General features: G+C 42.4%; 1 protein-coding gene across 1 annotated transcript; it reads right to left on the bottom strand.

Moving 5' to 3' along the window:
• Nucleotides 1–10,734, bottom strand: LOC136676768 (antigen WC1.1-like). The gene is made up of 19 exons (XM_066653986.1): nt 10,611–10,734; nt 9,715–10,041; nt 8,091–8,405; nt 7,630–7,935; nt 7,213–7,536; nt 6,797–7,102; nt 5,607–5,912; nt 5,440–5,505; nt 4,909–5,223; nt 4,605–4,661; nt 4,361–4,510; nt 4,136–4,231; nt 2,660–2,722; nt 1,368–1,430; nt 1,179–1,280; nt 924–986; nt 761–823; nt 592–654; nt 1–17 (listed from the first exon to the last, which is right to left on the bottom strand). Exons 1-19 carry the CDS (start codon nt 10,666–10,668, stop codon nt 1–3), a joined length of 3,060 nt encoding a protein of 1,019 aa, XP_066510083.1. The 5' UTR covers nt 10,669–10,734.
• Between the last annotated feature and the right edge of the window lie 410 nt (nt 10,735–11,144).

The raw sequence follows: 11,144 nt of genomic DNA, 5'->3' as shown, positions 1-11,144 counted from the left end.
CTACTGCTGCTCAACATCTGGAGAAGAGAGGAGAACAGAATTATCTCTCAGACCACAGCAGCAGATTCCACACATTACACACTTACACCATAAGAAACTCTCATTCTGACCTGGACATACAGATGTGTTCAAAATAATACACTGCATGTTGTTGTAACACATCTGTATTGAGAGTGTAGCTCACTGAGGCTGGTGTTTTACTCCTGGAGGTGTTTAATACCACCGTGTCCTCTCTGAGATCTGTAAAGCTACAATAAACAATGTTTATATTTCTTTAAAATATGAATTCTGATCTATAACAGAATCACTTGTTGCGTCTGAAGAGGTTTGAATGTAGTTTCCTGAGGAAAGACACTGGGTGTGGTCTCTCAGTCACATGATTCATCTCTGTCTGAGGCTCCTCCTCCACGTCTTCATAGTCTGTAAAATCAATCCATTATTATCACTGAGTGAGGACACTCAGCTCGCTCAGAGACAGAGACTCTGACGCTGCGTTTCACTCAGAAATACGTCATGATACAGAAGGAAAAGGAGCCGACTCCACATTCACACTGACTTTAAACTCCCAGTCGCTCAAGATCAGACACTCACATTTTCCCCCTCCTCCATCCTGTCCAGCAGTGACCACATCATCATAGCTCTCTGCTGCGTCCACTGCACCAACATGGAGATCAATGAGAACAAGAAGAAACAGAGCTGACATTGGGACTGTGTTGAAGCTTCAGTTGAACATTATTTATCCACATGAAGAAAACATTACTTGTCATAATGTTGGAGCTTGGTCCAGTGGGAACAGCATCATCATAGTTCTCTGTCATGTCTTCTGTCCAAATGTAGAGACAGAGGACATTAAATCAGCCCCAGTATCATCAGTGACTGTGTTCATGTTGGAGATTACAGTGTTGTTCCATTACAAGTCGTACCTGTTCCTCCAGGTGAGTTCTGGTCAGCGCTGATGATGTCATCATAACTCTCTGATACGTCCTCTGCTCCTAAACACACACACGTTTAAAGAACAGTGGGGGGACTTTTAAAGATGTTCTCTGAACTGTGTGTGTACTATTCGACTGCATCTAAACCAGCGTGAAAAGTTATTTCACTGCACTTGTGTACTTACTTACTTTTCTCTCTAAACTAGAAACCAGAACACACACACACACACACACACACACACACACCTGCTGCACTCTCAGAGATCTGTCCAGCAGTGAGGACATCATCATAGCTCTCTGCTGTGTCCTCTTTCTCTGTTTCACCAAAATCAAATAAAAACACACTGACTTTACAAACAGAGCAGTCCTAGTTTTACACTGTGGTTTAATGGAAACAGAACAATATGCATGTGATTATTTAAGAGAGGAGCTCACCTATCAGACCACTGGGGGCAGCAGCATCATAATATTCTGCCTTCTCCTCAGTCACTGACTTTGCTGGAAACAAGGAGAAACTTTACTCATTCAGCGTCATTTCAGAGTTCTACATCTCTTCTGCGTCTTTTGTGAGCGACAGTAAGTGATTCTATTAAGATTCTAAAGGAAATCAAATCTGTCTGGAATTACTTTTCTACAGATGAACAGAATCATTCACCAAAGCAACAAACTACTTCCACAATTAAAAACAAAAGAGCGAGATCATCCCCCAGAGACTAATGTTACACCAGTGCTGAAGTAGGATTATTAAACCTACGCCTTCAGTCTGGGCCAGACATGTCAAGACTCAGCCACAAATCAAGACAATAACAGCAGCAGGCTTTACTTTATCAGCTTTCAGCACTGTGTACACGTCCAGCTCTGAGAATATGGAGCCATTATGAAATAAAAGCACTTCAGAGATGAGACCACCCTAATCCCCCCTCTCTGTACGGCCCAAACTGACCAATTAACCAACAATGATCCTCTCACCAGAGAGCAGCTCCTCATCCACATCCTCATATCCTGAACGCTGTTCTTCAGAGAGGATACTCCCTGTTAGAGGAGAGAAGTACAGTCATGAAACACGTTCAGAGTCAGAATCACCCACAAGCCTCTGAGAGCTGTGGAGCTCTGAGAACTGCATTTGTTTACATTAAAATAGTCTAAAACTTTCTAAAAACTGTGCATTCAAATGTTAAAATTACAGCCTCAAACCCTGCCTCACAGTCTAATCTCTACCAGTGAGGATTTTCAGTTCAGCTCCTTTGTACAAACTCCTACAAATCCACACTGAACTCCACAGAGACGGACAGAAACATTTCCACTAGAGACACTGTTGTCTTTCTTATTTTTTGGGTGTAATGTGACTTACAAGTTGTAGAATTTAGACGTGTAGTTCCCCAGTTTAGACACACAGTAAATACACACTGTTTCAGGCCTTATTTCCATATTCTGAACCATGTAACTACTCTGTATTCAGTGCTTAGTTCATTGTAGTGACACTGTTCCTCACACTGTGCTCCACAAACAGTAACAAATGTCACTAAAATCCCATCAAACACAACCTGGATAGAAACTAAACACTAAAGACATGTGTCATGTGCTGGATTTAAGAGAACTGGATTTACTGTAAACAGTCTTTGTGTAAGTGTGGCTTATGAAACACACCTTAATAAAGATTTCTCTCATTTCTAAACTGTGACTGAACCATTTCTCAGTGGAATGGAGTCTGAAATTGGTTCTTTTACCTGAGAGCAGCTCCTCATCCACATCCTCATATCCTGAACGCTGTTCTTCAGAGAGGATACTCCCTGTTAGAGGAGAGAAGTACAGTCATGAACAGGGGGTTATGGTTGGAAATGTTCACTGTATAATAACCTGCTCCAACATCACATTCACCAAGAGAACGTTACAGGCCTGAATCCTCACCCCCTACAGTGAGGGGCTCCAGGGGTCTGTTCTGCTGTGTGCTGCTGGTGTAGTTACAGTGTGCGGACACTGGGGGCGCTGTTGTACTGAAATGGTTGATGCTGCTTTATATTCAGTGTATAATCAGACGGAGCTGATTCAGAGGGTGAAGAGTTCTCTGCTTTTAGAGCTCTTTCCTTCATTTTATCTCTTATTGAGGAGCTGCTGCTTTTCTGTTCGATGTGAGGATTTTATTTCTGTTTTGTGTGGAACCTGTGTATGTTTCAGCACCAGTCAGGACTGTTGTGGTGGTTTGTTATGCTAATGCTATGATGCTAACGCTTACTCTTTGTGGTAAAGTTGAACGGTTGGACCTTTGGTTTTGTTCACACAAGGAGTTATCTCCTTTATTCAGTTATTTATTTGGTTTTTCACCTGGTGTCTTCTGGAGTATAACGGACTTCTGAACTGAGGAATGTCTTCATTAAAGTCTGGAGCAGCTCACTGTGGCCTGGACTCAGTTCTGAGGATTATACACTGCACTTAGGTGAGATCAGTCCATTTACCCTCTGAGGATCTTCCCAGACTGGGATTAAACCCAGTGGACTTTATACACACTTTACAGACTGAATGTTAATGACGAGGATAAAGTTAAGTTTATTGTTCTCCAGCTTCTTTTTCGGATTTCTGGTTCCACCTTAAATGGTGCTGCAGTTACATTCTGTCGCCTGTAGAAACTAACACTGAGAAAGGCGCATGTAAATAAACAGTAGTTCAAACGGCCTGAATTAAAAAAAGAAAAAGAACACAGTAACTGTACAATAACGAATTTCTAGCGGAATATATTTGAGAATTTACAAAACTGATATTATATCTCAGCATTGTGTAATAGTGACTGTACTGTCTTCTTCAAAGTGAATATTTTGTGTGTGAACTCTTTCAAGCCTCTTGCAAAATATTCAGTAAAAGTTCTGATTGTATTTATCGTGACTTTCTGAACCTGAGCCGTGACAGAACTAAATATGAAGTGGTCTGCACTTGTTTTTCCTGTGTCCCTATTACGCTTGGCCTGAGAAGAATAAAACACTCATTAGACAATCTGGAATATTGAGATATTGAATAAATCTACTGTAAATATTCTCCACATCAACTCCATCTTGTACTGAAGCTGTGATGAAAAAATGATTTATTACAGAAAAATAAACTTCTCTTTAATCACTGCACTGTGGCGTGTGTTCTGTGATCTCAGGTGTAAGTGAACTTCAATTTAATAATTAAAAAATAAACTAATGTAGAACTCTCCACATATCACTGACCTCTTTGAGTGGAGGGGAGTCTTTTAGTGATGTATCTGCGGTCGATCTCCTCATAGACTGCTTCAGTCAGAGTCTTACGCCTCCTCTTAGAGAGCACTGTGAGAGACACAGAGAGAAACAGGGAGCCAGGTCAGTAGAAGAGAAGACTGATGACAGATTGAAGGACTAATGATGTTTAGAGAAAGTACAGAAAGTGGACTGTAGATGATTTCTGAATCTCTCTACCTCTCCTAAGCACTCTGTTCTGATAAAACAGCACAAACAGAAGCACTAAGGCCAGGAAGAGCAGCGCTCCCAGCACCAGGAGAGACACTGGATAGATGGAGGGAACAGCTTGAGTAGGTGTCGTACTGTTTGTTCCCTTTGACCGATCAACTGGAAATAATGACAAAGAACAGAAACATTGAACAGCTCTGAACAATCTTTAAGAAAAACTACTTAAAAATGCCCTAAGAGATTAAAACAGTACCTGTGGTGATGGAGAAGGTGGTTGTGGTGAGTGCAGTAGTAGTAGGCACAGATATCTCTAGAAATACAGAAGTGAAACATTAAATACTAATATAATCTCTGTAAAATAAAGGTTATTAACTGTTTCTTAACATTAACTGACTTCGTATTCTTAAGCCGTACAGTTTGAACACTGCATGTGTGAGACTAGTATTAGATGCTATTAACTAAAGGGTATCACTGCACCTTTCAGTGAAGCTTTATTTACCCTGGGGTACAGCAGTTTTGATTAAAGACACAAACTCCTAACTCCAGTGGTCTCTGACCTGCACAGGTGACTCCAGCGTCCTGTCTGTGGGAGCGGTCAGTGTGGTTCTTCAGGGAATGAGGACAGTCCCACAGGTGAATCTCATTCCCTCTACACTTCACTCTGTTCAGCCAGATCAGCCCTTCACCAGCACCAAAGACAGCACTCCCATCAGCCCTCAGCGCCGGCCCACAGCCCAGCTGCCTGCAGACCACCTGAGCGTCCCTGATGTCCCACAGATCATCACTGACAGACCCCCACTCAGAGTTATAATACACCTCCAGTCTCCCAGAGCAGCTTCTATTTCCACCACTCAGTCTGAGAGGCAGGTGATCTACACACACACGGAAACAGCTACACTAATGGACAAATCTAATTCCATAAATTAATAAATACATTGTATTATTATCAGCATCATCAAGTGACACTTATATTTACGTTTCAGAGACTGATTTCTGAATTCAAAGGGTGTTTCTCTGATAATGACACATTCTCATCTAAAAGAAACACAAAAGCAGTTACTGAGATACTTGGTGTTTAAAAGTCTTACTTGAGCACTGTTTCTGGTGCGGAGCTAAAAAGCATGTTCGAGGAGTGTGTGATGATTTTCCCTCGTCTGGAATAAGAACATACATTATTTATGTGATTCTGATGGCGTATGTGGTGTGTGTAACTTTAATAATACACTCTTTCTCTATAAACTGTAGAACTGCCTACTTGAGCAGGTAATGTGAGCCACTTCATTACGGTTATCACAGCTGTTCTGACCCCAGGGGGAAGATGGACAGTGCCACAGAGTGGAGTCATGTGTCCTACATTTCACAAAGTCCAGCCAGTTAGGAGCTGATTCCACTCTCGCTTTTCCATTTCTCTCACTTCCAGATTTTCCACAGTTCAGCTCCTGACAGACCAGACTAACGGTTTCTTCAGTCATCCCGTTTTCACACACATTACCCCAGGTCCCACTGTAGAACACTTCCAGAGTCCCCTCACAGCCCTCAGTGAGTCTCATCTCCTTAAACTCTGGGGGGAGTAGAGGATTTATACTGAAGAAAATATAAACGCAACACTTTTTGCTCCCGTTTTTCATTAGCTCAAGGATCTAAGATTTTCTATGTTCACAAATGGCCTTTTTCTCTCAAATGGTGTTCACAAATTTCTCTAAATCTCTGTTAGTGAGTACTTCTCCTAGTGAGCATGCCGAGATACTCCATCCACCTCACAGGTGTGGCATATGAAGATGCTGATTAGACTGCATGATTATTGCACTGGTGAGCCTTAGGCTGGCCACAATAAAAGGCCACTCTGGAATGTGCAGTTTACTTTTACTGTAATTGGGGGGGGGGGTCAGAAAACCAGTCAGTACCTGGTGTGACCACCATTTGCCTCACGCAGTGCAATACATCTCCTTCACATAAAGTTGATCAGCTTGTTGATTGTAGCCTGTGGAATGTTGGTCCTCTCCTGTTTAACGGCTGTGCAACGATCATGCTGCAACACGAGGTGAAGGTCGTGAGTGAATGGCACAAAAAGGGGCCTCAGAATCTTTGTTCATAACATACACCTGCCCTACCATAACCCCACCGCCACCATGGGCCACTCCATTCACAACGTTGACTTCAACAAACCGCTCACCCACATGACGCCATACACGCGTCTGCCATCTGCACTGAATGTGAGCATTTGGCCTTTTGTGAACAAAGAAAAGTCTTAGATCCTTGAGGTCAGCTCATGAAAAACGGGAGCAAAAACAAGTGTTTCCTTTATATTTTTGTTCAGTATTTTTTAGCTTAAGCTTTAGTCTTTAACAGACCCTTTTATTATGTGTTCACTGCTTCAGTTTATATTCTTTGACAAAATTAACCATTTCTTGTTTGTACATGTTAACAATTGTAATATGACTTTACCTGAACACACCACTCCTACGTCCTCCTTGTGTCCACATTCACCCCCTTCACTCAGCTGATATCTGCAGTTCCACAGGGACGTCTCATTCCCCTCACACTGCACCTCATTCAGCCATATGGGTCCAGTTCCAGGTCTAAACCGGGCTGGTACCAGGGCACTGAGGGCCTCTCCACACTGCAGCTGTCTGCACACCACCTGCGCATCCTTAATATCCCACAAGTCACCACACACTGTCCCCCATGAGCCGCTGTGAAAGACCTCCAGCCTTCCTGCACACGCTCCTCCAGAACCCACCAGTCTGACGGCTACATCACAAACACATTAATTAAAACATACAGCCACATAAACATTCAATACAGGCCAGTTCATTGGATTCAGGCCATTGGATTAATCAGAGCAGTGGTGTAACACGTACCAGAGCAGGTGATAGAGAGCTGTTCTCTGGAGCTGCAGTTTACTACTTCTGCACTGCTGCAGTTCCCCAGATGAGCTTCACTCCCAGAGCAGTTGAAACCCCTCACACACGTGTGTGTGTGTTCAGGACTGGATGAAGAGGAGGGGGAGAAGTTGAGCACAGAGCCACAGCCCAGCTGTCTGCAGACCACAGAGGCCTCAGACACACTCCAGGAGTCCAGCAGAACTCTCCTCCAGTCCTGACTGAAGTACACCTCCACCTCCCCCTCACACTCCCTCCCTCCAGACAACCGCACTCGCCCCTCATGAAGAGCCAGAGAAGAGTCTGGAGAGGAGAATGATGAGTTAAATAAAGTATTAATATAGATTTACATTATATTATATATTACTCTGAGATATGAACAGTTTTAGATCTCACTCGTGCAGATGACTCCAGCGTCCTGTTTATGAGAGCATGCAGCTCGACTCCATGATGAAATGGGACATTGTGACAGGTGTGTTTCGTTTCCCTGACAATCAAACACATCAGCCCAGATCCGGTCACTCCCCTCCCCAAACCAGTCTGACCCCAACACAGCCACAGCACTCCCACACTTCAGCTGACCACAGAGGACACTGGCAGCTCTCATATCCCAGCTTCCATCACACACTGTGCCCCACTCACTGAGATACTGGAGCTCCACTCGACCAGAACACGAGTCCCAGCCCTTCTCCAGACGAGCCCCTGTGGGACAACAACTGAAACATTAGTGAGAAAGAAAAAAATCTTTGCAGGTAGCAGAATAGTGTCCTTCAAATTACATCTCTTCCCCTGTAACTGATGATGTAATCCCTGACAGAAATAATATGATATAAAATGAATAAATATTTATACTTTACCAGAACACACCAGTCCCACACCATTATCAGGAGTGCAGGGGCGTGTGGCTGCAGGTGATATTGGGCAGAGAGTGATATCAGATTCGTTTCCTCTACACTGAAGCTCCTGTGACCACATCTGTACCTCCCCTCGGCCAAAAGCAGCTGCTTCCAGCACCTCCACAGGACGCCCACAGCCCAGCTCTCTACACACAACCTCTGCATCCTGCTGATCAAAGCCAGCATCACACACTGTGGACCAGGTCTCTCCATGAAGCACCTCCACTCTCCCAGAGCACAGGTGAGGACCATTGGTGAGTCTGGACTTTCTGTGAGCTGTGTGTTTAAGGAAAAGCATGTCATGAAGAACAGTAAATTTATGTTTGAAACTGATGAAGTTGGAAACAGTGTGTAACAGTGTGTCTTAAGGTTTTGTGGTGTGTTCTGGAGAGATTTTACACCTCTACCTCTTTGTTAATGTTGTTAAAATAAAGTCACATATTAATGAGTCTGGACACTATCTTTGTGGTCAGTTTTAGCATTTCTTTGACTGGACACATTCCAGCTGTGAAACTAATTCAGATTGTGGTGGATTTCATTGTAACTTCTAGGTGAAGGCTGATTAAAGCTGGCAGATGGACTGATAGTTTCTAATAGTTTCAGTAATAGCACTAATAGTTTTACTAATGTTAAATGTGTTATTAGGTCATATATCTATATTATAATATTGATGTGACGATATAAACACAGTCCTTTATTTGATCTTGTTCCTCCACTCACTGCTGTCACTCATTTAAACAGTTAATCTGTGCTCCTCAAACCTTTTAGTAGATTTTGGCTTTAGTTTTTATTTTGCTTTAATTCTGTTTATTTTATTTATTTATTTGTGTAAAGCCTTGTAACACTGGAAATGAAGGTCACCCTCAGCGTTCTCCAAGTTGTGGAGTGAACAGCCTGAGTATCATTTTACATTTTACATACACTACTTTATCCAAAAGTTTGTGGACACCCTTCTAATGAGTGAAGTCACTGTGGACACAGACGGTCAGATGTAAACACACAGTCTGTATCTATACAGAAAATCATGGGATGAACTGGAACACTCTGGAGCAGTGAAGGTAGTGTCTGAGGTGTAAAGCCCACCCTCACTGGGCTGTGGAACAGTGGAACTTTGTTCTCCATTGGTGAACAAAGGGGATGAGTTGGAGTCTGTGATCCAAAACTAATCCAACATCAGGCACTGATCACAGTAAAGTTCTCATGGCTGAGTGCCATCAAACTCCCACATCAATGTTTCAGTATCTAATCTAAAGTCTTTGTAGAAGAGCAGAAGCTGTTCGTGTTCTTCATTTCATAAGAAATGTTGGAGAAGCAGGTGTCCACAAACTTTCAGCCGTTTAACGCTGGAATGATTTTAACTTCAGTTTGTGAAGCTTCGGCTGAAACAGGTTCAGTGTAAAAGAGTCTTTTAGAGAAAGCAGTTCATCTCAGCGCTCACTGAACTACAGCACAATCCAGAGTGAAGAGGTCTTTAGAGTTTAGTTTAGAGATGAAGTGGAAATCAATATTGATTATTAGTGATAGGTGCTGGTTATTGTTTATTAATATCAGTGATGTTTGTTATTGAGGAGTGAGGGCAGCCTACCTGAGCAGGTGACTCCAACGTCTTGGTCATGAGAAGTACAGACCTCACCATAATATGAACGAAAATTACAGTTATTCAGTGAAGACTCTGATCCTCGACACTGCACTAATCCCATCAATATCTGTCCTGATCCTGGACCAAACTGAGGAGTATCCTGAGCCTCTCCACACTTCAGCTCTCTACACACCACTGCAGCATCTGTCATATCCCACTGATAATTCTTAAGCCATGAAGCAACATTATTACACACTGTTCCCCACTGTCCACCACGATACACCTCCACTCTCCCAGCACAGCGACTGCCTCCATCCACCAACCTCACACTGTCTGTACGAGAGAGAGAAAGAGAAAGAGAGAGGATAAAGGATAAAGGATAAAGCTAAATTCTAAATTCTAGATAGAAATTCTCATTTAAATAAACATCTTCACATAAATTCATTTTTAAATATTTCATAATCCTATCACACCAATGTTTGTTGATTTTATAAATATAAAATTTGCATTATTGTTAATAAATTTATATAATTTTTTGTTTAAAATAATTTAAAAAGACAAAGAAAAGGTGTAATTTTTTTAGTGAAGTCAGTTACTACAAATGTTCTCTACACTTCTACATCAAACCTGGATGATTTAATACACTTCAGTTCATTTCATTCTTAGAAAGTTGACACCATATAATAATATGAACATCTACTACTAATAAAAGCATTTATCTATAAACTGTTACCAAAGAAACATTAAACATTTTACTTTGATCCCTGTTTTAAATGAAATGAAGACAGAAAAATGTACATCTCTTTCAGTCAGTTACAACAAATGCTCACAACACTCAGAGTTTAACATCAAACCTGGAGCGTGCTGAATATTTCACACTGATCTGAATCACACCGACTCACCAGCTGTGGAGAGAGTGAATGTGGAGAACAGGAGAATGAGAGTCACACAGCTGTCCATCTCCCTCTGACCTGCACACAGTCCATTCACCTCAGCAGCAGAACACACTTCACCTCCACTCCCCCAGAGAGACTGAAGAAACTGAGCGAGAGAGAGAGAGAGAGAGAGAGAGAGAGAGCTCCCCCAGCCGCCAATCACACTCACTATTACCTTATTAGAAAGAGAAGAGGAAATCATCAAACATTTCAGTGACAAATCAGAGGAGGCATTTTCTTCTTTCTCCATTTTCATCAAAAGAGTGTGACGCTGATGGACAGAACTCCTCCTTAGGTTCTCAAGGTGTTTGTCTTTGTGTGAGGAGAGACGCTGATGGCAGTGTGCTGAGAGGGTCCCCAGCAAACAGGAGACTGACTTCAGAGAGAGGAAACACTCCAGTGGAGAAGAGCTTTAATACTGCACCTGCACACAGCTGATCCACTCACTGATAAACACACACTCTGATAAACACACACTGATTAACACACACTCTAATAAAC

The sequence above is a fragment of the Hoplias malabaricus genome, chromosome 2 (genome assembly GCF_029633855.1).
Source record: "Hoplias malabaricus isolate fHopMal1 chromosome 2, fHopMal1.hap1, whole genome shotgun sequence".
NCBI classification, from domain to species: domain Eukaryota; kingdom Metazoa; phylum Chordata; class Actinopteri; order Characiformes; family Erythrinidae; genus Hoplias; species Hoplias malabaricus.
Note: the sequence above shows the minus strand (reverse complement) of the source record. Positions and strands in the feature narration are given on the sequence as shown.

Bases quoted from the DNA above. Each gene is read 5' to 3' on its own strand.
- LOC136676768 (XM_066653986.1), bottom strand. From the start codon at position 10,668: ATGGACAGCTGTGTGACTCTCATTCTCCTGTTCTCCACATTCACTCTC. The intron at 4,662-4,908 runs GTCAGAGACCAC...CTGTATTTCTAG, and splicing joins CGCTGGAGTCACCTGTGCAG to AGATATCTGTGCCTACTACT. The intron at 1,431-2,659 runs GTAAAAGAACCA...CCTTGTTTCCAG, and splicing joins GGATGAGGAGCTGCTCTCAG to CAAAGTCAGTGACTGAGGAG.